The sequence below is a fragment of the Dipteris shenzhenensis genome, chromosome 25 (genome assembly GCF_047967505.1).
Source record: "Dipteris shenzhenensis isolate YYH24624 ecotype China chromosome 25, Dip_SZ_1.0, whole genome shotgun sequence".
In the NCBI taxonomy this organism is placed as follows: domain Eukaryota; kingdom Viridiplantae; phylum Streptophyta; class Polypodiopsida; order Gleicheniales; family Dipteridaceae; genus Dipteris; species Dipteris shenzhenensis.
Window position 1 is genome coordinate 22134771 of NC_141620.1, and position 27127 is coordinate 22161897.

General features: G+C 40.3%; 1 protein-coding gene across 1 annotated transcript; it reads right to left on the reverse strand.

Annotated features, from left to right (window-relative positions):
- Nucleotides 1-611: 611 nt before the first annotated feature.
- On the reverse strand, nucleotides 612-11136 carry LOC147885613 (transcription factor GTE4-like). The gene is made up of 9 exons (XM_087396161.1): nucleotides 11085-11136; nucleotides 8982-10562; nucleotides 8833-8875; nucleotides 8591-8740; nucleotides 8416-8480; nucleotides 8003-8024; nucleotides 7775-7897; nucleotides 1614-1711; nucleotides 612-1518 (listed from the first exon to the last, which is right to left on the reverse strand). The coding sequence occupies exons 2-8, from the start codon at nucleotides 10452-10454 to the stop codon at nucleotides 1653-1655; spliced, it is 1935 nt and encodes a 644-aa protein (XP_087252287.1). The 5' UTR covers nucleotides 10455-10562; nucleotides 11085-11136; the 3' UTR covers nucleotides 612-1518; nucleotides 1614-1652.
- Nucleotides 11137-27127: the final 15991 nt, after the last annotated feature.

Consider the following 27127-nt stretch of genomic DNA (forward strand, 5'->3'; position numbering starts at 1 on the left):
TTCTACCTCAAATGGCCAATGTTGATTAGGTGGTGTTGAGGAAGAGGAAGTTGTCAAAAGAACAAAGGGATCACACAATCTAGCATCTCTTTATTCTTATCCTCCATCCCTCCATGGAATCTTGGCTTTGGAAGCGTCTTTGACTTCTCAATCACACTTCACTTTACTAAACCACTCTTATTTAGAGAAACTTCGAGCCTTCCATAAGTAGCCTTGATGTAGATACATTATTAGATTCTCTTTTTCCATAACGCTCATAGTTCAAATTATTAAATTGTCATATGTATCTCTCTGCTAGTCCCTTAGGAAAAAAAATTTTAATCATAAATTCTACTTTACCTCACACTATGGTGTATAAGAATCTCTTACATGTAATTATCATTTTTATCAAAGTGAACATATCATCTCTTGCAATCTTATGCACCATGAAAAGGAATCCAAATTTGACCTTATCACCTATTCTCTTTTATGTGAGGCCTATGTTATTTATATTGTTGTATATTTTCAAGTTTCACATGCACCATTCTTGGTAGTGGAAACAAATTATAGTGAGTAATAAAATTGTGTCTTTGTGAACCATGTCAGATTCAAAAATTTTATAATACACCACTTCAAAAAAGTTGCATCTACACAGCTTTCCTCCTGTTCAAAAGAAACTTTTATATCCCTCAGTCCCAATTTTTACACTTGAAATCTTCAACTTATTGCCTTATGCTTCAAGAGCTTCTAGCTTACCTCTGTGTGTATGTGTACATGCACATGCGTGTGTTGGAAGGGGGGAGAGAGTGCTTGTGACAAGATCTTATATTTCAAAATACAACACTCCTTGGTCCCTTTTTTTGAAAATGGGAAAAAGTACACTCCTTCGTCCCTTTCTTGAAAAATGGGAAAAGGTACACCCTCTAGTAGTTACAAGTGTGGCTTTCACATGGCTTTATACCACGCAAATTATCGAGCTTCAACTCCACCATCCTCATTCTGATCGGTCAGTAGTTAGATTTTCCTTCTTCCTCTTCATAAAAGGATCCAGCTGCCACATTGCAAGATCAATCCTTTCAAATTTTTTAGTGAATGTGATGCCTATATTAATTCTCCTGCTTAGAAAGAAAACCACATGTAAAATGGGAAAAGGTACACCCTCTAGTAGTTACAAGTGTGGCTTTCACAAATGGCTTTATACTATGCAAATTATCGAGCTTCAACTCCACCATCCTCATTCTGATCGGTCAGTAGTTAGATTTTCCTTCTTCCTCTTCATAAAAGGATCCAGCTGCCACATTGCAAGATAAATCCTTTCAAACTTTTTAGTGAATGTGAAGAAAGAAAACCACCTACATGTTCTTCACATTACAGAGTCGGTTGATTGTCTTGACCATCTTTCTCTTCATCGAAAAGGTTACCGGACTGCAAAGGAAATGCTTCAAACCCCTTGATTCAGGGAAACCAAAACGTGCTCAGGGGGTGTGAGTATCCCCATCTCATAGCCCACAATTCCCATCAATTTCCAATCTTTTCCATCTAGCAAACAAAGCATCTCTTAGTTTGCAGCAGGTGAGTTAACCAGTAAAGCATGTGCTACCTTAGAAGACAGACAAAACTGAAGATTTTAAAACCTGTTGGAGCACTAAACAAGCAGCCTCTTTCTGCTGCACTTAAACCGTCTCGCTTGGCCTTGATTTCTGCTGCTTTTCCTTCTGCTTGTAGCCTGGCTCTGTTGGAATACAGAACAGACACATTACATCTGTTCATTGATCTCTTTTGACCAAAAATGCAAATATTGAGCGAGCACTATGAATAAAGCAACGAGTTCGATCACACCACAGTTGTCATAATATTAATACACCATAAAACTTGATGCACTCCTCATCCAACAAGGATGCTCAATTACATAAATTCTTGTTGGAAATTTTCAAGTGTTCCCCGCTCCTTAAATTTTGAGCCTGCTGCCTGTACCCACACTTAACACAAAGTACACATCCACCACAAGCATGCACATGTATAGGCACAAGCACAACCCAGATGCAATCGAATAGGAAGGGATGCAGTTATGACTTCTGAACATTAAACCGTCAGGCACATCCAGATGATGTGTTAATGTGAGAAAACAGGACCAGGAATGAACCAATATACTCTTGAAAGACAGGTAGGACCAATAACTCTTTGAAGCAACTTACCACGTGCACAAAGCATACAACAGCATGCACTCATGCAAATGCACATACACACGTACACAGACATGTGCATGCAATACAAATCGCCCCTTGAAACAGGCAGAGAGGGCAACTCAACAAATACAACAGATACACAAATACGAATTTTCAAATGAGAACAGCTACAGCCATAACTTTTGACTCTAAAACTGCCAGACTTGTGATTCAAAAGGTACAAACATTCTCTCTTCATACAGCAATAGATTGTGACAGAGGTGTTACTGTGTGACTAATTTGAAGACAAAAATCGAACCTTCAAATATTGGAAGCTAGGTGAGATATCCACAAACAATCGCTAAGAAACAGCATAGATAGTTTTTTATAAATGGCACCTACCTCGGCAATTAGGCTACACACGATCTTTCTATGTCAGCAATCAAGGACCCCACAACCACTAGCTAAGAAATAGCATAGATGGTTTTTTTAAACAGCAGTCTGCAGACACAATCTTTATGTCAGCAATCAAGGACCTCAATGCCACAAAAGGTCAATTGTGCTTCTTTGTGTCGCAATAGACAATCAAAAGAAGCCCCCCACATTTCAGCCCTCAGTTTTTTGTAAGCACAATAGAGTGCAAATCAGACCACTGTATGAGAGCACGAGTGAGTACTCGACCTTGCTAGGAGGAAGGCATTGTCCAACTATTACGTCAAGACCAGAAGTGAACCATTCCCTATTTTTTGACAAAGATACACCAAGGAATCCGTCAAAGAAGGGTCCCCAAGACTATCACGTGGTGAAGACTCCGAGCATTCTTCTATGGAAAGCCAAGATTTGGACTACTTCCAAGAACCCTGCTTATGAGCCAAGCTATGAGCATGGCCATCGACCAGTTGAGAAAGTATGAGATGCAACTCTGCTTGAGAACATCACACCAAAGAAGACGAGCTATGAGCGAGTCTTAACCGTGACCAACGAGCATCAAGATGAAGCTACAAATCAAGACCTGCATGATTCAGGAAGCAAGTGTAGGATTCCTGCGACGCATCATTCTGATTGTTCTCATCATCACCAGTCTATTGCACCAGTTCACTCCATGCTTGCCAACCATTGTTCACGGATGTGAAGGTTGGTGTTGACTCCAAGTAACCACAACTACCCAAGTAACCTTGGAAGTACAAGTAGCGAAGCACGACCGAGCCATCACTTGGCAGTGGCAATCAAAAATCAAAGATCATGGGCAAGGCAAGTGTGCATAGGATGAAGGCATAGCAGAGCCGATGACCAAAGTTCTCTCTTTTTCTTATTCAAAGCCAACATAGTACAGGTTCACTGTTGCTACTACAATAGGTATTGCTTAGGTTTTACTGTCTAGAAGTGAGGCAAGAGGAGTGAGCTGACATAGAGGTCATCACTATCACTTGTGCAGAGAGCACGAATCAAATCACAGCCACAGTTGTTTGTAATGGTCCACAAGCCCTCTATTAAATTGAAGCACATTTGCCATTATACTCTCTACCTTGCTCTGTCTTTTACATTGCATGCTTGTTCTCCTATCTTCATAACATTCTAACCATGCTAACTCAGCCCAAGATGAGTAGACATAGATTCGTGATTACCTACAACCATGTATTGGTAGGACACTAGGCAAACCCAATGCAAGAGACAGCATCTTGGTAGCCCAAGCCCCATGTCAATCAAGCATCGAGAACTGGTCAACTAAAGGGGTGAGGGAAAAAGATTGTCAATGTTTGGTCACCATGGTGGGACTAGAAGTAGTGTGTGGAAAGAACATTAGCAATAACTAGGCACAAGAGAGCACAGTCATCAAGAGCATCAATTCATGTTGACGAGCAACAAGTCACAATAGTTGCTTGGAGTGGCAAATTACAACAGTAATCTGAGTGTCAAAAGAAGACCTCGGGCTCATCAAGACCTGCACATCTATGCACAGGAGGTCCATCTACAAAGTCCTTGAAGATTTTGCAAATGTCTAATACACGATTGGAACATTGCTAAAGTTACGCAAAAGGGTTAGAAGAACACCTGCACTGACGTAGGAGGAATTGGTAGAACTATATATATACCTTTGTAAGACTAGAATAAGTCCAATCATACAAATTTAGATTTTTTGTTGTTCTAAAGATCAAAAATCTACACAGAAAATAAAAGAGAAAATAAAAGAGAAACTGAAAAAGAAGAAAAAAGAGGTAAACAAAAACTTTTATGAAAAACAAAAGTAAGACATACTTAGCAAGCAAAGCAACACTTATGTCGTCATCAGTGCCCAAGCATAAGAAGCTATAATGGCTAATCTGAGACCAAAAATGAACTTTGAGCTAGGGATGGATGATCAACGGCCAAAGAAGTAGCAGCAGCTAGTAAATACCATCTTCTCCATACTATGATGGTTCCTAACATTGTTGCTTCTAGAAGCATCTTGGTGGGGAGTTTGTAGGTGACGCTCGTGAGGCTAAAACTGCACTATTAGTTGTTGCAGAGGATGAGTTTGGGCATTGGGCATGTTTAAAGATTCAGCTGAAGATATCACTACAGTCAAACGAGGTAGGCCAATAATGTTAAAAGGTCATGCTGCTTAGAAAATCTCGTCTTTATAATAATGACCAAGAAGCATGCATAATATGGACAGCCACTACAATTCTCTGTTTTATTTAAACTTCACATATGTTGTCTAAGAAGTAGCCAATAATAGTCTTCTGAATCAGCACCAGAAGGAGATGGTGAGTGAAATCCATTATTGACGACCTACAACATGAAAGTTGGCAGTTCCACAATAGTGGAGGCTCCCAATTTGCTTCACCTTTGCCACTAGCTCCATAGTAATTATGCCCTTCAAATGGTATATCAGAAACCAAAACTTTGGAGTAAACTGTTAGAAGGAAGCTCATCCCGTCAGGCCCTAACTCCTTGAATAACATGAGAAACATTGTCGATCCTGGAAGTAGTAGGCAGCTCTTTAACTCATACAGTAGGTAGCTCTCTCTCGCTCTCTCCCTTCACACACACACACACACACACACACGCATTGGAGTATGCATGTGTTGCTTTTCCCGATCCTTCTTCTGATCTCAGTAATCGTGCCTTCTTACTCCCTCATGCACTCTAGTATTGATTTTACTTTATCTTTTTGTATTGAAGGGTTGCTTTCTTATGTATTGAAGTATTGCTTTTTTACTCTCTGTATTGAAGGATTGCTTTCTTATGCGAGCAGCCTGGTATTAAATCTGGTTCCACTTTTAGTTATTATTTGCAGAATTTCCTTTTTTAACAAGTCTCTCGCTCCCCCTACGCTGTACTCTTGTTTTTCTCACACAATTTTTGTCTTGTAAACCCGGAGGCACTGTCCACAAAGCTTCAATTTTGGTTTGCTTGGTTTGATCAAATCATGATCAATGATTCTAGACTACTTAGGTATTGTTCACCTTCCTCTCATATCACCGTCAAGGGCGCATTTAAATGCATCAGTTTTTGAGCAATGCAGATTTGGGAATTCTTTTTGCTGATGTGCTAAGCTTCTTAGGTTGCAGCTCAGCTCCTTGAAATTTTGTTCAAATTACATTGTTTGCCTTAAGGAGATGGTGAGTGCTAATGGGCAGTCTTTGGGACGAGCTCCTACATGATGCGGAAGAGAAATAGAAATTGGAGGAAGGACTCATAATATACTGGAAGCTTCACAAGCATAGGTATATAAAACACAGGAATATACTAATCCCTAGCTATATGCCCAACATGTTCTGGGTGTCTAAGACTCACAAATGCCTATTTACAGGGCAGTAAGAACTCGCAATACTTCTTATTGGCCAACGATTTGTTTATCGAAAAGCTTGACAAGAACAATTTCCAAGCATGGGAATTCAAGATGAGGAATTTCCTTATGGTAAGGGCTTTTGGGAGTTCGTCATAGGCGATGAGCATGAACCTGCTCTTGTAGAGGCTCCTACTGCACATCAAGTGCAAGCTTTCAAAACATGGCATAAGAGAGCAAAAAAGTTATATATTCATTACTTTGGATCTTTGGCTCTTTGACTCTTTCCTTTTCTCTTTCAAGCTTGCACTTGCACCACCACCCTCATCAAACCATCACTTGCCTTTGCTATGATGCTTTCCCAAGTGATGGAGGAGGACCATGTTGCCATCACTACCAAGTCCTCGTGGTTCCCTTGCTCGATTCCAAGCTCTTATCCTAGTGTAAATGAATTTTCAAATACGATCAAAAGGCCATCCATGTAAGTGCTACTACCAAATAGCCGAAACAACTCTACAACCAAAGATTAAGCCAATTTTCTTTTTGGCTTTCTACTCCGACTGAACATTCAGCTTAATTGCTTCTCCTACTAAAGGTCATATAAGAGGTCATTGGTACTTTGTCAACAATTTTGTCAAGTCTCTAGTGAGTTTTTCCAATCTGTCTATGGCATCAAAGATCTCCACAGCATGCTTCCATCACTCTTAGGATGTCATATGGTACTCCATAGGATCTAGCACAATTTACAATGTGGCAAACATTCTAACATAAATGGGCTATAGTAATTTCACAATCTCATCAACACCTTATTGCTTGTAGTCTATGTGCTTGAAAACCTTATCCTACATATTTTTATTAGTTTTTGTCTATTGCAAGTTGTGGTTCCAAATTCCTTGCTTTGCTATTACCTCTTTGTATTATTGTTAGTGATGGTGATGTTTGTAAGCATGATGGAAACGTTCATGTCTTTAGTTTTATATTAGCATATGATTAAGGCTTCTCTTGTTGGCTTCTTTTTATTTTCTTCAGCACCATTAATCTCTTCAATCAGTTGGATTTCTCACTTGTTAGTGTCTGTCTTAACATAGATAGCGAGCTAGAGCTAGACTCAATGATAAACTAGGAATGGATCAAATATGCATATAATGCACCTGATGCATCACAAGTATTATTATAGATTCCATGGAAAGCAATAGTATTGGGAGTGGATGCATGTGTGTATGCATGCGAGAGACAATACAGACACATATGAATATACTCCACAACTCTAGCTCAAGTTGGGAGATTGCAGACAAGGGCAATCCATGATGTTGCCAAGGCATTCTCTAACGGTAGCATATCAAGGAATGAGGTTGAATTACATGATTGTAATTCAAGAGTCGTCTCCAACTTTAAATTGATTATCTACTCTCAATTGATGGGTTCAAGTATGGCGATAATGTCATGGACAGGGAAGCAATTTGGACAGTTGTGTGGTTGCAAACGTTGTCAATCGTTCATGTCCAAACACCCTGCAGTGACCGTCCAGCAGATTGGATGTCATGTTTTTTTACTCTTCAGTCTGTTGGCGCATGGCCTTATCTGTCCTCACTACTGCGAAGGTAAACGTTGGAACTTTGCAGCCTCCTTTTCAACCAAACACAAGTGTATGTATTCTTTCAGCCGAGCTCACTGCTCTTTTGCAGAGGGGGCTTCTTTCGAGATCTAGCATTATATGTTCAGGGTTTGACTTGCTGACAAGCCTTCACTTGAGCGGTGCTAATGCCTTGTTCTTTAAAAGCTCAGTATCAAAAACAAAAGACACTTTAGTGCTCGTGCTACAGAACTGAATAACTTCAGCTATAATTGACTTACTTACCTTGGCAGACGTTAAAGCTTTCCTCATGCGCTTTCAAGATGGCAGCAGTACGTCTATTTTTCAGAAGGGCAGCTTGATGAACCTCTAAGGGGGATAGCTGGTGCTTTATAACAGCAGCCTCATCTGCAGGTGTAACTTTCATTAATCAGACCTTTTCATCCAGTAAACTCTGGCCATAATAGAGGAATTCACAGGTGTGACTAGTTAACCCCTACAAGGAGAACCAACCTTCTTGTATTGACTCCCCCATCTACAGCAGATGACTAGCATTGTCCTCTGCACCTGTTAAAAATCCTGCTACAGCAACATAAATCAAAACAAACAACATCAGAATAAAGTCATACAGAAATGCTGTGTTTGTAGTCTCATCATCCAACAAAAAAACATTAGAAGTCTTCTACCCCACAGTACAGAGAAAACTGTGCGTCTTATGGGCACAAGTTTATAGCACAATCCATCTTGAGGCTAGGGCTGCCCCTTTACTCACAGAAGCACCTGAACCCACAGGTTCTTGCAATCGTGTCGGATGAACATTCCGCAAGGAAGGGCGATTTCAAATTAAGTACTAAACTTACACTGATCCACTGGAAACTAGCTCTATCAGTAAAAAAACAAAGTAGAGTTAGGTTACAACTTCACACCTTTCTAGTAGGAGATCGGTCATCAGCATCAGACTCGTGTCCAGATGAACTTCCGGAATCGGAATCTGCAAGACAAATATATTACCACTGTGGTAGTTGATTTCTTTGGACAAGAGCCAATGAAAATTTGTCCTGTACAAGAACTCATGAGAATGTAATTTAACACAATACAAACCACTAGAAGATGATTCGGAGTCACTGCTTGAGCTGCTTGAGCTACTGCACTTGCTACCAGCAGCCCCATCTTTGTCAATATCAACAGGAGGAAAGCTTGCAGAAGGTACATCAACACCAACATCAACTTCCTCTTCTGCAACATCACTGCCTGCATTCAATTCCAAAGTTTAAAATCACTCCCAATTGGTACATCAAGATACACTTTCAAACAGAATCAGAAACAGATTTAAAAACTCTTACCCCTAAAGTCATTTTTTGAGGAATTGAAAGCTCCATTGAGTGGCTGCAACATACATATTTGCAAAAGAAGTAGCTTAGTAAAGGCAAAACTCAGGAAAGGAAACAGTTCCCATAAAAAACATGCACATATAAAGAGAGCACACCTGTACCTGAACAATTTCACCACCCCCTGATTGCTGCTGAACAGCTTTATTTGCCTCCTTGCAACATGTGACTAGAGAGTGCAGCTCCCACAAAGTTTCAGAATCGAAAGAGTCAATATCTACTTCGACTTCACCATCTTTGTGTGTCAAATTAGGATTCCTCCTTAGAATTGGCAAAACTTGCTCGACCTTGTCCAATGGGAGGTCCTCCATCAGCTTACGCAAAGTTTGTTTCTCTTCATAAGTCATCTGCCGTTTCAAGTCATCTCCCATCGGTTTCAACTGGTCATGATGCTTTGCAGCCACTGCAGCACAAGAGCGCCTGGTGGAAGCGAAGGGAGATGTATCTTGTGCCACTGGCCTTTGAAGCTCCCTCTTGATGGAGTCAGCATCCAAATTTACTTGTTTAAGTTTCCTAGCCAAGGCCTTCCACCTGTCCTCGAACATCCTTCGTAACACATCTGCCATGATATGGACATCATGTCCCTTGGGGTTATATTTCATGGCATTTGCAAATGTGAGTCTAACATCTTCTGCAAACTGGAGAGGAGACTCATACTGGTTCGAATACAGCTTGGCCTTTATCGTTCCCAAGTCCATGGGCTTTTCTATAATTTCCAGATAATCATGTAGACCCAGCTTCACAACGTCAACAGGCTCATTAAAAATCCAGCCATGCTTGTGAGACATGAGCTTTTTCAGAATTGTGTCACACTGCCTCATCAACTCCGCTATCCTCCTAGCATTTATAGTATCAACATTTTGTTCTGGTGCATCCCCCTTCAGTGGCAAGTTTCGCTTCATACCGCCAGATTTAGACTTCTGTTTGTCCAAGAATGGCATTCTATACTTGCCTAGCACAAAGTCTGCATTTGGATAGAAGTGATTGGCCTTGGGGGTTCGTTTTTCTTTGAAGAGTGCCTCTGGCTGCAGATCTTGCCGCCTGAACAAGATTCTGCCTTCGCTTTGGGAAGTCTCCCCCGAAGTGGGTAACGGCTCACCGCCTGACTTCAATGAAGACCCATTATTCTCCAGTTTTGGCACTTGTAAAAACCCTTTAAGACCGACTTCCCTGGTCTCAAGTCTCCGAATTAGCCTACGAACTTGCTCCAATTCAACCTTCAACCGCTTCCTTAACTGCTGCTTTTCATCTCTACTAAGATAGTTCAAAGAGGTTGCAAGGACTCCTGCTGAGTTCACAGCGTCGCCAGGACCATCACAGTTCGTACTCATAGATTTCCGTTTGATACTGCAGGAATCTTCCGAAGCTGTTTCAGACGGGGCGAAATTTTGCGCAAAACATTCTCCGACAGTCTCAGGTCCAACGAAATTTGAAGGGAACTCGATAGAATAGTTTGAAGAAGGGAGTTCGAAAGAGTAACTTTTTGGGGAAACCTGGTTTCTCTTCATAATATTGTAACGGCCGAGAGTGCGCTGATTATCATGCTCTTCATACGCGACAAACAGTGCAGATGCCATGTAGGATCGTCCAGTCCCAGGTGTATCGACTAATACCAAAATCGAAAATGTAATTGCTTAAGGATGTACTCCCGCTGAGTGAGCACACGTCCAGATCACCCTCCAGAACTTGCGTAGCCAACAATTTCAATTTAATCAGGGATACCTTACCAGAAATTTAAAAACATGTGGTTGCATGATCTACAAAAAAACTGTGCGGAGGAGGGCTACACTGCTGCGACAGGACGAATTCCAAAAAGAGAGATTCGTATGTAGTAAACTGATACGATATTAAATTTGGCCTAAATGTAAGATCAAGAAACAGGACGACAGAAGTGCGTCACGAGAACCGGTGACGGTAAAAGGGAGAACAAACGGGCATTGCAAGTGTGTCAAGGATCGACGATGATCAACGGATCGTGCAAGATCTTGGGAGGGAAGAAAAGGCGGCATCGCCGTTTTGCGCCCCTAGACTAACCCTTGCAATCCTTCTTCTGTCTAGCCTTGATTCCGAGAAAAAAAAGGAGCGAGGTAGGATTGGATGCGGCAGGGGCAAAGGGAGGGGGGGGGAAGGGGGAAGGGAGCGATGGAGGAAAACCTAATTGGGATGAAATTGTGATGAGAAAAGGGCAAGAGAGCTGGAAGGCGTACCTTGAAGGCCGAGGAGGCAGCAGCAGAGAAAGATAAGAAGAAAAAAAAGAAGAAGAAAATCACTCCCCAACTAATAGCCCAGCCCCCCTTTATATAGTTAGCCCCCCCCCTCCTCCGCCGTCCATCTTCCTCCCCATCCAACGGCCCTCCTCCTGCCCGCTTCCCCCCCCATCTCCACCGTCCGTTTTTATCCCCCCATCCCAGCCGTCCATCTCCCCCTGCCCGACCCCCCACGTCTGTCTGCCCGCCTCGCCACGTCAACATCGCGCTTTTTTTTTGGGGGGGGGGGCCGGAAAATAGAATAAGGATTATCAATCTTCTTGTTTCTTTTTATTATTTTAACCGCCCAACCTCCTTGGTGGGGCCACCCCAATTAAATTTGGGAGGGGGGGGTTTTGCAAGCACATCGTGCTCACTTGGAAAGATCCGATACACTGCCTGCTGCAACACACACAGATGTCCACTTTGCTTCTGCTCACCCAGTGGGTAATAACTAGGTTGCGGTATGCAGCCTTTCCGTCATGGCTCTAACTCCAAATTGGACCTGACTCCTCACTATTATCCAATTGGAGTTTTAGTAGCAAGGTCGTGAGCTTTGTCCAACAATTACTCAATCAATTGATGGCGAGAAAGAAAACATGCAAGTATCTCTCTCCATATATCATAGATTTGCAGGAAGAATGAATTAAAAAGTATGCTTTTGGATCAAATTTGGAAGGAGTGTTTTAGTCCTTTAAATCAATCTAAAATCAAGGGCCTAAAATTGTACACGTGGCTTAAGGAGAGCTCACAAAAGGTTGCTTTTCTAGAAAGCACGTTTGAAACCCTTGGATCTTCATAAAGATCAACGCCTATAATCACGACACATGGCTTAACGAGGGCTTAGAAAAGGAAAACTTCCTTCTAGGTTGCCTACCGTAAAGAGGCCGTCCACAGTGAAAATCATGGTGGACACATTGTTGTCAAAATTGAAAAATACAAATATAACAGAAAAGTCAACCTCCTCGACAAAGGTAGGCAACATATTTTTCATGTACATGTAGATGCAAGTGGGCTGGCAATTGGCGCAATCTTTGGCCCAATCAGAGAAATTTATGTAGCAGCTCTGAAATAGTGTGTCTCCTCCCAAAATAGGTGATCTACTCCGCAAGCCAAAGCCATAGTATTTTCCTCTGTACCACCTATACATCCAAGTCTGCTCGATACCAACGGCTCTGACCAATTGAAATAAGTCATATAATGCATCATTTAACTTTGCCTTACCACCAAGGATGGCCATCTTCCAAGTTTGTTGGAGAAAGATATAAAGCTTCTTCAACCATGTAGTGTTGCAGAGCCACATGGGCTTTTTGCTAGGTTTTGGCGCTTGGGCCGTCATTCGAAGGCCATCTAGCTAAAATTGTTATTTCAGGGGTGGCTCGTTTGCTTTGTTGAAGGCGTTGATGGTCGAGTCGTGTTTCCTTGTTGCAAGAGCCGCGAAGGCTTTGCTAAGTTTGTAGGCGATGGAGATGGCTGAGATGGAGCTGCTTGTCTTTCCCTTGCCCATAAGCATCATAGTTGATGGAGTCTTTGTTGATGTTGGGTTGGATCGTTGCCGTTTGCGTGGAGGCTGTTGGTCGTGCTTGGAGTTAAAGTTGTTGTTGTCGTTTAAAGAACTTAGGCATGGGTTGGAGAGCAGTGGCCATTGGACATGCTGGAGGTTCATGCTTGCTCTTGATTGCAGGAACTGAGCTAGATTATAAAGAGCATCGTTTGTGTTGCTTGAAGCTGGGAGCACTGCTGTGGATTCTTTGTGTTGGAGAAGCTCAATCGTTGAGCAGTTGTTGTGAAGGAGGTCATCAAGTCGATCATTGGAGCCGCTTCTTTGCACAAGAATGTCATAGGTAGAGTAGCCATGCATTGGAGGCACCTGCCGAAGCTGTATTGTAGAGCAACCGCTACTCATGCATGGGAGCTTAGTGCTATCAACCCACGTTCTTCTAGGCAGTGCTTGTTGTGGGTACTAGAGCCCGCCGTTCAGCATTGTAGGTCATTGGGGAGCCACTGTGTTGGAGTAGATAGCCATCAGCCACCTTGTGTATTGCAAGCCAGGGTGTGGCTAGTCTAGTTTTGAGTCTCAGTAGAGTCTACACCTTCCCGAAGCATGCTGTCAGTCAAGCTTGGCTGTGTAGCTTTGGACCCACTGAAGGCTTGGATCGTTGGTGGTTGCCCGATTTGTGGAGCCCGTTGTTTGTAGAGCTCGAGCTTCAACTGCATGGAGGATAGGCTACTACCTCTAGTCGGTGCCTAGGTTACAATCTTTGGTGAATTCTCAAAGAAACTCAAGGCATATTCTTTCTCTCATAAACCTCTAAAACCTCTCAAAATGAATCTTCAAATCTCTTAAAGAACATCAAAGATGAAAATGGCTATAACATGAGCTCCAACCGACGACGATCAGATCTAGGAGGTTTCTGGAGCAAAATGAAGGGCAAAAGGAGCTCTACAAGATGGGCTAGGTGAGAGATGAAGATGCCTCAACAATGGAGGATTTATGCCTTGACGGAGCAAGGGCTTATGCCTTGATGAAGCAAGGGCTTGAATCTCTCTCGACGGAAAACTCTCTCAATGGACAATACCTCAAAGAAGGAGGGCTTAACACTCATGAAGGGAGTGGGAGCACCATCGGCTCTAATACCATGATAGCGGAATTGAGAGAGGGAGAAAGAGAGGAGTGCACATGATACAGATACCTGTACACTAAGTTGTATTGAACATGAACATTAAGATATACATGTGAACCCCTTAAGGTTAGGGTTAGGGTTTGCCCCTAATGCCCTAGAGGTATGGTGCCATTTACACCATCCTCAATACTTATCTCTACGATAGCATCGATTGACTAAGCTTGTTAATTCAGAACCGCATGCTTCCCAAAAATTTTGGAAAATTCGACTAGGAATCCATCTATACCAGGAAGTTTACCTTTTGCCATCATCGATACTATGTATTCCAATTCATCCTTCGAAAAGGGTCTCTGAAGTTGAATTGCTTCATGCAGAAGGACTGACCTCTGAAGATTCGAGAAGAAGGTCTCAATTCTGGCATCATAATCAGGCAGGATAACAGGTTGCGAACCTGCACTAGCCAAATGGTTAGCAATTACTTTAGCAATGTTATGGTCTCCACATATACTATTGTCCCTTTCATCAAGAATCATCAAAATATCTCCCTATATTTCTTCTCTCTAATTGCAGAAAAGAAAAAGGTTGAAGGGCCATCTCCTTCATCCAATCATCTGATGCCAGCTTGAACTTTGGTCGCAGCATGGTTACAATGCTTCATGGCCCTTAAGAACAACTCTATTGATTTAAGTAGAGATGCCCAAGATTGCATCATCAGGACAACATTGCAATGCTTCAATCATGCTCAATCTAGCCCAAGTAGCTTCCTTCTCATCATTTGCCAACGTACAAGCTTTTGTTCGACCAAACTATTTGGCTACCTTTGTTAATGCGTTCATGCATGCATTTCATCTAAGAATTGAGTAGCAAAACTTCCTCGCAATATGATTCCATTCCTTAGATACAACCTCATCGAAAATGTTTCTGCCCCAGAAAGGAGCCAAACGAAAATGAGATGGTTTACAAGCATCCACCTAGGTGTTTAAAGAGGCTACACCCAGACAAGGATACTCATTGCACACATCTAACACCTACCTAAGTTCCCTATATCAGGTAAAAGTGCAAATTCCTATTAATTAAGGGGTGAAAAAAAACAATCAATCTAATATGAGGGTAGGGGGATCATGTAGGCAAGAGGGAGGGATCAAATGAGAGCGGGACATTAATGAAGGAGGGGAGAATCAATTCATCATAGGGAGATTAATAAAAGGGAAAAGGGGAGGGTAGGGGCACTTGGCTATAGCCTATAATGTGTGGGAATAAGAGAAGAGAACACCGTATTAGGGAATTTGGGAATTTTCAGATACTTTGGGAATTCTCAAATGAGAAAAATCCCATTAGATTTGGGAATTTCATTAATATGGAACTGGCCATGAGATAGTCACTTTTTATAGTTGCATGGAACTTGCCATGAGATAGTATGGAACTTGCATGGTGTGATTGTAGTTTTTATAACACTAACAATATGCATCCACATGGTATAGGATTGAAAATACTCACATTAGTGGTGTTTATAAAACACTGTTTATAAATACTCAATATGGTGGTGTTTATAAAACACCATTTGTAAGGCTTGCATAACCTTGTTACATCACAACAATGCATCTCCAGAGGACAGCCGCAGATTTTCTTAGGCCTTTGCTGCATATTTTGATGGGATTCTTATTTTTTTTGGGAGTTTAGCACTCGTATGCATCCATGCAAATACAATACTATCTATACTCTCCCATCGCTGAGTGTTGCACATCCAAAATTATCCCAACACCATTAATACACTTCTTCATCTCTAGCATTTCATCAAACGCAAACAGGTGCCCCATATTGTACAAGTGTCTTTTTGTAATTCTCTAATGTCCTATTCACATCTATGCCACTTTGTGCAACTCCAAGCCATATTGGGTAGATTGAGTCTTGTGACCGAATAAGCACAAAACCACATATCTTGACATCCACCATTGGCTTAAATGCATCTTTAGGTCTTTTTCGTGAAGGCCCACAGTAGTGGTCATCAAGTTCTTCCAACTCTTCAAAGTCATCCTTGTTATCCATTGCAACAAACGTTCCTTCACCATGTGCCCTTGGCCAAATATCTTTGAACACTTCCTGAAAAAATAGTCTTTCCATCAATTAGATTGTGGAGTACTTTTGGTGACTTTAAGAGATAGGTGAAGAGAGCTTCCACTTTGGTTATATATTGTTGATGTTCATTTTTGTTTCAATGTCTCCCAAAACCTTGGGTGGCTTCCATTAGTCATGAATGTGGTAAAATGCTATGATTGTGATACCTTAGGGGGGTTTCACACCCATCCACTCAAAAGTCTATGCAAGGTCACGTCAAGGTGTGTGTGGGTTGCACGGCGTGTGCAAGTTGCAAGTACTTAATATTCCAAGATTCGATGGGTGGCAGGTGTGAAAATTCAAAACTCGCTGGAGTAGCAAAATTTTCAGCCATCGGGTCCCCCCCCAGACAAGTGCAATGTGTCCCAAATGCTTCAAAACACAAATAGGCCAAAGGGCATGCTATCGGCTTTGATGCCATGTATTATGAAATGCAATGACCTTTGACATGCTTATGATCATATAGCAAGCAAGTGCATGGAAAAGAAACAATTCAAAATTGTAAATGGTGTTGGATTTATTAAAAGATCTTTGCACATGCACAAAGTATACATTTTCAACTTCTTCCATTTTAGGGTGAATTTAAATACCAATATCAACAACTATCAATGTTTTAAGGCCACCATGTAGTAGTCCCACTAGTTTGGATTCCAAATTTTCAATCCGTTTTTGTTTTCAACAAATCAAAAAAAAGTTATGGAGCATGCCCTCAAATGGGTGTGCATCACTTTAGCACAACATTGGAGGCCCGTTAATCCACACCCAATGTTCTCATTTAGGTGTGTCCTTGGGTTGAGGAGAAGTCAAGTAGTATACTTTTGAATGATTACTTGGTTGCATGTATGTACATAATAAAATTTTGATGTTTTTGAATAAATTGCTATATCCTATAGTCTTCAGGATGCATGCTTCATATGCAGCATAGCACTTATAATACTTTAACGGTCTAGTTTCAAATCCTTATTCCATAATTTTTTAGTCTCATGTTCAAGTTTGGAATGTGTATAGCAACTTGAAGACAAAGTTTGCCAAATTTTGCTGAGCATAAGTTATGGGTCATGCAAGATACCTATATTAAAAAATTCCATGAACCTCACAAAAAATGGCTACACCCAAGCAAACAATGATCCTTCACGTGTTGGACAATGGGTGGATAACAAGAGAGAGGAGAGAGAGAGCAAGTGCAATACAAAAGCATACCTCTTTTCCTTGGTAGCAACTCCAAGGATGTGTAGTTTGACGATGACTCACGTGTCGTGGGGACTGTGATAGTATGCTAACGGAGACTCCTCTCTTGAGCTACTCCTTGTGGGTGCTTTGCATGCACGAGCCATCCAAGGGTGTCATTCCAATGTCTTCGAGATGAGTAGCTATGGTGAATCCACAAGAGAAGAGAGGGGGAGGGGAATGGGGAGAAGGGAGAGGTAGAGGGGAGAGGGATGGAGGGGAAGGGAATGGGAGATAGTGGCATTCACAATAGGCAAACTTAAAGAAAACAAGACTACTCAAGAATCAAAATCAAGAGAGAATAGAGAAAGAGAGTTGTATTCCACAAGTTTGCATCTTACAAGTGAATACTAAAGTTAATTAAACCTTTAGCCTTTTATATAATCACCTTTTGAAGGGAGGGCCAACCCTATTCCGTTATACCACACTCTTACTCTCTCACTCTCTCTTTTACAAATCCTGTTGGGCCTATTTGGAACCAAGTCATGCTCTCACTACCCTCTCTTTCCCTTGAAATACTTGCAGCTTCCATTGTCGCTTCTGCATGAGTTGAAAATAGCGCTTGTGTTAACCATATAAGTTTGCTTGGGATAATCTTGAAATTAGGAGTCATTCACTCTAGGACCCAAAATAGTGATTGTGTTAGCTCAATTTCTCCTCAAGCTCTAGTGGGCTTCGATCATTGAAATGTGTGGGATCGATTTCCCCCACATGCTCTCGAGCTCACCTCTGACCTAAGGGCCAAACCTAAAACCAATGTGGTTAACAATGAGTCTCTGATTGGATGAGACTTTGCATGAGCCTTAATCTCACCCACTTCATGGACCATGAAAAGCCTCATGCTAATATGGTTTTGTTTGGATGGTAAGGAACACTTTTTTCCTTGTTTTTCATCATGCGTCATGCATGAGGGTCAAAAGACACGCATCGAGATGACTATTTCAAATGTGCAAGTATCCGTGCAAGTATCCAATAGGAACAAAACTTTTCGGACGCGCGAGTCTTTGATTGGGATAAGACTTTGAAAGTGTCTCCATATAACCCAATTGATATACTTTGCAAAGCATCATGTGCAGGTTGTCATTTGGATGGTCGAGAGTGAATTTTTTTTCCAATATGTGTCATGCATGAGGGTAAAAAAACATGCATATAGGCGCTTCTTTCAAAGGTGCGAGTCTACGATGGGGATTTTACTTTACATAGTAATCAATATCACCTCCATCAAGGACCATGAAAATTTTTGTGCCTAGCTGATGTCATTTAAATGGTCGAGAGCACTTTTTTTCTTGTTTTTTGCCATGCATCATGCACGAGGGTCAAAAAACATGCATCTAGGCGCTTCTTTCAAAGATGAGATTCTATGATAGGATGATACTTGAGATTCTATGATAGGATGATACTTTCCATGAGGCTCAATCTCAAAAACTTTTAGACCAATGCAAATTAATGTGACCATCATATGTCATTTGGATGGTCGGGAACATTGTTTTCCTTGTTTTTCACCATGCATCATGCATGATGGTCAAGAAACACGCATCAGGGTGACTCTTTTGAATATGTGAGTCTCAGATTAGGATAATATTTTGCACGGGTCTCAATATTACTGACATCAAGGCTTTTGCAAATTATCATGACCATTTGGATGGTTAGGAATGCTTTTTTCCTTGTTTTTCACCATGCGTCATGCACGAGAGTCAAAGAGCATGGATCTAAGCTATGAGTCTATGATGGAGATGAGATTTTTCACAAGCCTCAAACTCACCCACTTTAAGTCCTTGCAAAGTCTCTTTCCCATCAGATGTCATTTGGATGGTTGGGAACATTTTTTTCCTTGTTTTTCAACATGCATTATGCATGAGGGGAAAAAAACACACATCTTGGCACTCCTTTTGAGGCTACGAGTCTCCAATGCTGGTGATACTTTGCACAGGCCTCAACTCCACCTACCTTAAGGCCCATGCAAACCATTATATGCCATTTGGATGGTTGGGAACATCTTTTTCCTTGTTTTTCACCATGCATCATGCATAAGGGGGGTTACAAAACACACATCGGGATGACTCTTTTGAATGTGCAAGTCTTTGATGGGGATGAGACTTTGTATGGGCCTCAATCTCACCCACTTTAAGGTTTTTGCAAAGTATCATGACCATCGGATGCCATTTGGATGCTTGGGAATGCTTTTTTCCTTGTTTTTCAACATGCGTCATGCACTAGGGTCAGAAAACACACATCTAGGCACTTCTTTCGAAGGTGCATGCCTTTGATGGTGTCTATACTTTGCACGGGTCTCCATCTCACCATTGGAGATTTAGTGCATGCCGATTTGGGCCTAGACATGTATTCACCTCCTCTATCTGATCTAAGTTTCTTCTTTGTGCTAATATTCTCAATGCTCAAAAACTCGATGTCTAGGGAAGGTCCAGTTCCCTCAGATCATAATTCTTTGGGGATGGAAGTGCACCACCTCCTCGTCCACACTATGTGTGGTTATAATAATTTTAAAATGCTCGTTCACACAAAATTACTTGTTTTCAATCTAAATTCTTACAAAATTCCTCTCTTTTAATGCATGTTCTTGATGCGACTAAGCAAGGAAAGACAAGTTGGATGCAAGCTTGAAGGATGACGACACCTTTATTTGTATGGTTGTAGTCCATGTGACAATATTATATAGACTGCAACAAGGATGAATAATGAGCTCTTGTGAGCATCATCTTATTCACATATTTGTTGGGCTTCAATTTCCAAAAGGCACAAATCATATTTGGACATCACCAAGTCAGTAATAAATCAACACCCCTATCATTTGTAGGGAGGATTGGGTCCTAACGAACCCTATGTTGTGTCTCATGTCATATTTTTACTAATTCTTTTTTTTCCTTTTAAAAACTTGATAAAATGGTAGGATTCAAGTTCAAATTTGAGTTAGTAACCACATGCTCCATGACAAAACTGTGCAGATGGCTAGAATGCTACTTCACCAGTGTTTTTCCACATCTTTAATTGTATCCAACTTTTTCAAATCTCTAAGGATCAAATTCAAAATGATGAGGATTGGAAGTGGAACATCGTCCTTGATAGTTTATACGAAGTAGTTGAATCTCATGAAATAGGTGGATGTCGGATCTCGTGAAACTAGAGCATGCTATAATAAGAAAGAGTTTGGAAGGATAGATGAATTCCAAGTAGTTGCCACTCACTGTTGCCAACTAACAATTCATAGGGGCATGGAATGTAGGTCATCAAAATGTCCATACACGTATGTATGCCAAAATCCAAGTCCATAAAATATGCACTTGATAGCACAATCACTCAGCATGCCCTTACCCTCAGAAAGGGTGATAATTTTTTGATGAAAAAGCTACCAGTTTGTTGATGGAAATTCTTGGGATGGAGGATCCAGGACCCCCCAGGTCCTTTGCCTTCATTATGAGCCTTGTCTTCAATTTGATCCTATAACGTTTTTTATATCCCTATCAGTGCTTGTGATGGCCATATTAATACATTTATGAGCTTGGGTTATTAATGTGTTTGATGGCCCTATTAATACATATATGGATTCCTTATGAGATTGGGTTATTAATGTGTTTGATGACCCTATTAATGCTTTTGTAGATCCCTTACCAACTTGATCTATCCTGGTAGCTAATCATGTTTCCTCAAAGTATTCTAGTTTTATTTTTAATATCCTTCCATAGTCACAAATTTGCTCCACACATGTTGAAGAACTTCCAATGTAAGCCTAAGTTCTAAAAACTATGACAGACTGAAAGGTAGTCATAACAAAGTGTTTAACAACAAGGAAGCAAGAAACTCAGTAAGAAGTTGAACTGCTCAAGATATTTCAGCATTGATGGTTTCAGAAAGTATTCCATGACACAAATTTGTAATCCTAAGAGTATTCTGAGGAATGTCTTGTTTCTATACACGGTGATGTTTGGCTTTACCTCCTTTTATATTTGAATGGATGTAGGGAACTAAAGCATTGGATGCATGTCATGTGTTTCTGACTACTTTTGAAGTTAGATTTATTGGCTTTTCTTTGCCACTGAATAACCATATCTATTGGAAATTTTTCTCCATATGTGCTAGTAATCTTCCTCCTCACCCTCCTCCTCCTCCTCCACAATTAAGGTTCTCCTTCTCCCCTTCGCTATCGTTGATCCTCCTCCTCCTCCTCCTCCCCTATCTCATACATGGCTCTCTCCCCTTCTACTTCTTCTTCCTCTGCTATTGCTATTCACCGTTTGCCCTCTCGTGAACTACTTGATTCTCCTGCCTTTGCTGTGATTTCCTAGTACTAGGCTCTCTCTCTCTCTCTCTCTCTCTCTCTCTCTCTCTCTCTCTCTGTGTCTCTCTCTCCCCCCTTCTTCTTCTTCTTCTCTCTCCCCCCTTCTTCTTTGCCATTTGCCCTTTGGTGGTACTCACCTGATTCTCCTCCCTCTTGCTCATCGTACTTGGCCTCAGACCTACTACTGCTCGATTGAATCATGTGCCCTCTGCGTCCAACAACAAAGTCAACCGATTGCTTCATCATCTTCTCCATCAATCAACCTGTCACTGTGATTTCTTCTTTCCCAAGTATGCTAGTCCTTTCCAAAGAATTGCTTTTCTACCTTCTTGCTTTTGTGGCATCTAAATTTAGCTTGAGTGTGTCTACCTTGGAAAAGGAAGCTTCTATCTATCTATATTCTTCTATCTATCTATGTATCTATCTAATCTTCTATCTCCTATCTATCTATTAATTACGCCAGGTAGTTTTCATGCAACCACTTGGAAGCATTGTATGAAGCCACTTGGCACCTTAAAACAAGGCTGAACAAAGTTCAACTCTCCTGCCTTGGAGATGCAATGCGAAAGAAAGAAATGGACGGGTGTGATGTTGTTTATTTTGAAACAAGTTAGTATTGCAATGATTATTAATAGTGGAGGGCCATAGTGTATTTATAGTTTGAGTCGTTCATGCAAAACTGTATAACTTTTCGTGCTTATAAAGTGGGAGACATGTGCTCAGTTTTTTATGTTGTTTTGTTATGTCAACATATTGATGTGTATATGAGAGAGTGGTTTCACTAGTAGATTTATGGCAGTCAACCATTCAGTCATGGAGCACGTAACTTCTAACTCAAAATTGAAGATGACTCCTAGCATTTTATCAAAATTTTAAAGCAAAAAAGCAAACGAGTAAAAACTTGGAAAGGAGATACGACACATGGTCCATTAGACCCAATCCTCCCCGGAAATCTCAGGGGTGGTAATTTATTTATGACTTGGTGATGTCCATATTGTTTATGGGGCTGGGGAGTTGAAGCCCAACAAATACATGAATAAGGCAATGCTTACAAGAGCTCATAACTGATGCTCATTGCAATCTATAGAATATTGTCACGTGAACTACAATCATATGAATAAAGGTGTCGATATCTTTTGATCTTGCATCTAGCTTGACTTTCTTTGCTCTCTCGCATCGACAACATGCATCAAAAGAGAGAAATGTTAATAATTCTGAATAAAAACATGCAATTTTGAATGGATGAGAAATTGAAAAATATTCATATGATAATATATAATATATAATTATTATAACCACACATAGTGTGGTCGGGGAGGTGGCGTGCTTCCTTCTCGAAAGAGTTATAATCCGAGGGAACGGGCCCTTCCCTGGGTGTCGAGAATATAAGCATCAAGAGTATAAATACTAAGAATATAAGTGTCGAGAATTAGTCTCGCGACGAATAGATAAGATACGAGCATATTACTTGGATGTTAGTAGCCGTAACCGTATTTTTGCATATTGGTCATAAAGTCCACATATTTCTAACTACTCCCATGTTAACTTGTGCCCACAAACATGAGGGTGCTAAATTTTAAATTTGGCAGAGGGGTTGCAAAACCTTGCTTTTATCAATACGTCATATATAAATTAATAGGTGGATCATTGGATTCAAAGCCAAAATTTGGAGGATATGTTTGCTATCAAAGTTAAAAAAAGACCTGGTTAGAATGAGCACTTTTGTGAAGGTTTAGGGTCCCCATCCAGAAACCTTGTATGGAGGTTCAGGTGAGATAATCTCTGGAACAATGCAACACAGTGATTATGAAGGGATTTGTTTGTTAATGATGTAACTTTGAAGAAAGAGTTAGTTCGTAGTTCATTTTTTGTAGTTGTGTTGTTTTGTTTTATTACATGGTTTGAAAACGTTGAAAATTTTGTTTGTTTTATAAGAAATTCCATGAGAAATGAGTCTTTTCCACTCTTACTATCAATGACTACAAAAATCGATTTTGAGATGTTTGGGAGCATATAATTTGTTTTGAAGCAAGAACTATCAACTTCATCAATACTAGAACACATTTGGGACCACTAGGAGGGACAAGTTTGATCACATTTTTCTTTCAAAGAACCTTGCTCCAAGAATTAGGTACTGTTCATTCATGTAGTTTTAGAATGTTTTTAGTTTTCAACTTAAATCAGGGTCTATCAGAGCAACTTGCATGGAGTTTTAGGTGAGAAAACCTTTAGAACAATGTAAGACAATAAAAATAACGAGATTTTATGATGCCACTTTGAAGAAGTAGTTAATTTGTAGTTTGGTTTGGTAATTGTGTTGTTTTCTTTTAATACATGATTTGAAGAGGAAGAAATACTTGTTTGTTTTAAAAGATACACTCTTACTATTGAGGTTTCTTACAGAAGATGGTTTGAAATAGCTTTGGAGTTGTTTGGAAGCATATAATTAGTTTTGGAGAAAAATCCATCAACTTCAGCATCCTGGATTACAAGAGGGACCATTGAGGAGGATAAGTTTGATCACGTGTTTTCTTCAAATATTCCTGTGAGGTATTGTTCATTCACATAATTTAACAGTGTTTGATGATAAGTAAATGTTTTTTTGAATTTGTAGATTTCAATCGTTAGATTTTGCATGCAATTGGGGTTTTCAATTTAATTTGGTTTGATACTTTTTTGAAACATGTCATGTTTGTATATTGTTTGTTGATGTCAATGCTATATTATATTAGATTTTGCATGCAATTGGGGTTTTCATTTTTTTTTTGTTTGATACTTTTCTGAAACATGTCATGTTTGTATATTGTTTGTTGATGTCAATGTTATATTATATTAGGTGGAAAGTGCATGAAATCATGCAAGCCACTCAGAATTTTAAAAAGGTGGATATCCAATTTCAAATAGATGCAAAGAATGCACCATTTTTAAAGAGGAATGAATCCTCCTTAGCAAGTGAATGTGATTTAGTAGCTCTTTGAAATCGAGGAAAAACACATATGGATTTGTAGTTAGAACTTAGAAGGGAAAATATATCTAGTAGATCCACAAACTTGTCACACTCCTTAATTCCATGGATTGACCAACTTAATAAAGTTCCTATGTAAGGGTGAGAATGGTTTGTTAGGATATTGTCGAAGGTTGATTGGTCATGGAGCAAGTAGCCTTCACAGCCAATATCAATCTTTGCTTAATGAAAGAGACAAAAGGATCGCAATGTTGGAGGCTTGGAATCAACATTTGGTATCATCTATGCAAGCTACAAGTGTTCAAATGTTTGCATATAATGGCATAGAGAAGAAAAATTAGGAATTATAGGTAAAGGTTCAAACATTAGATGCTCAATTGGGAGAGAGCATTATAAATGCAATTCACTTACAGATGCAAAACACAGCTCTGAAGGTTGGAGATCAAAAAGTTAGAAAAAAAAAATCATTCATGAAGACTACGTAAGAGGAAATTGCATCCAATGGATGAAATATCCAAGAAAAGTGGTCACTGGAAGCATCGAGTGAGAGCTTGTAGGAGTGTTTCAGAACTCATGTCTATCCATGATGAACACTATGGTGCTATGGGTGAAGTGTTTATGAAAAAAATGTTGGATTCTGTTGTACAACATCCAAAATTCAAAAGTCTAAAATTAGAGATAACATTTGAGTCAATGAACAAAGTTGTGGAGAATTTCAATGCAACTAGTGCACAGGAAATTTGTGATACTGTAGGGATAAGTACAAGGGCATGTCGGCTCATATTTAAAAGCTTAAAAATAGCATGTCTTTATGTGGGAGCAAAAGCTAAAGCCCTGCTTCCTAAACTGACTGATGTTGATAAGGCTAGGCATGCACTCAATTTAGGCATACTTGATTTAGTTGGTGAGCCCCAGCATGTATGTAGTACACTAACTTTGAAAACAAAGGCTGGAGAGTCTAAAGAATTGGAATTGACAGTCAACAATAACTTTGTGATGGATGTTCGAAGAGTTCTGCAAGCCATAGTGAAGTTTTATGATATGCCTATGGAGGAATGCAATGGTACTCTGAAGATTGTACTAAAGCTTGATGAAAGTGAGGTGGTCCAAGGTCAAAAATTAGAAAGAGTTAGTTTGACAATGATGAATAGAATACTGGACCTTGAAGTTGAGCTTGATGATGCACGACAATTCAATGTGCAATCAGAACATGAGATTTGGTGGTTAGCTGCCTTTGAGGTATGATGGAAGTTTAAATTTTAATGCAATAATGCAAAAAGACTTAGAATATTTTGAAATAACATGTGGGTTTTTTTTGCAGGTACCGAAAGAGTCACATTCAATTTCGAAGTGGTTTTTTGACCAAAGCGATATCCCAAGTGTGCTAAAAGGTCATAACAATGGTGAGCTACTTGAAGTTGAGGGCTATGTATGGATCCTACCGTGTAGAATGGCATCTAGCTACTGACCTCAACACTATTAAATGTATGTTTAATGTGGCACGTGGAGCAAATACAAGCCATCTTTGGAGAGTACCTGCAAAGGGTGGTAAAAAGAATCAAAAGCAATGGGCCTCTGAACTTGCAGAGATAGATCAAACTAAGGCACCAGATAGGGATGCTCCGCGGAAAGATCCATCATGGAGCCCAATTCTTGAAATTCCTCTTGAGCGAGTACACATTTGTGTGCTTCATGCTATTGTGAGAATAATTGAAAAGTTGGTGCATTTGTACATCACTTATGCATATAACTTGAAGCCCCAACAAGAGAGTGAGAGGTGACAAGAAAGTGGGATCATGCTAAGCCTAGTGTACATAAGATCGATGTAAGGACTACGGAGGCTCAAAGCATATAATGAAAAACATGAGGAGAGAGAAACCAAATGGGAAACACTCGATCTATTTCAATCTATATGATCAACAATACATGATAGGCTTCTTATATAGAGAGAGCCTTTAGAATAGTCAAACCATGTGGGATCCTCTCATCCACATCTCTCCTTATGGATATCCTCAATCCACATCTCCACATCATGTAGTCCACATTTTAGGGTGGCTACTTTAATTCTTTCCTATACCATACCTTAGCCCTTTAATTATGTGCTCATGGCACCACAACTCTCAACACCTCCCCTTGGTGCCATAATCCTTTGGCTACTGCAAGGTGGTCAGATGTGAGTTACATTCCATCACCTCCCCTTAGTGCATGCATTGCTACTTAAGGTGGTCAAGTGTGGCTTCTACATGTCAATACCTCCCCTGGGTGCTTTCATAGCTACTCTCAGGTGGTCAGGCTTGATTTACAAAACATAGGCAAGGTTGGCAAGGGTTTTGGTTTCTCAATACATTCCATTGATGTCACCTTTTGGCTCATGGCTTGATGATGACTCCACGTAGTTGACTTGTTGGTGCTTCAATCTGCAATCTTCTTCCTTGTGTCCCAGCTTCTTGCAATGGTGACACTTTGGTTTGTTCTTCAATCTGCAGTCACTTTGATAGTGACCCATCCTTCCGCAATGGTAGCATTTCACTGATGTTTTACTGAATAGTGCTTGTTCTTCATTATAGCTATTGAGTGTTGATGTCGATGCCTTCAACTCTCTTTCTTTTTCAAGAAGAGAGGATACACATTCTTCAAACTTTGGATCTGGCAAATTCTTCAAAGTGGTTGTCAATGCACTATACTCTGCAGGCATGCTTTTAAGGAGAATTGCAAGTGCATCTTTCTCTCCTACTTTTGCATTTATGCCCTCTAGTTGAGTCATAATGCTTTTGATTTT

Bases quoted from the DNA above. Each gene is read 5' to 3' on its own strand.
- LOC147885613 (XM_087396161.1), bottom strand. From the start codon at position 10,454: ATGGCATCTGCACTGTTTGTCGCGTATGAAGAGCATGATAATCAGCGC. The intron at 8,025-8,415 runs GTGTGAAGTTGT...CATCTGCTGTAG, and splicing joins ACCGATCTCCTACTAGAAAG to ATGGGGGAGTCAATACAAGA. The intron at 1,712-7,774 runs GTAAGTAAGTCA...GTATTCCAACAG, and splicing joins AAGCTTTAACGTCTGCCAAG to AGCCAGGCTACAAGCAGAAG.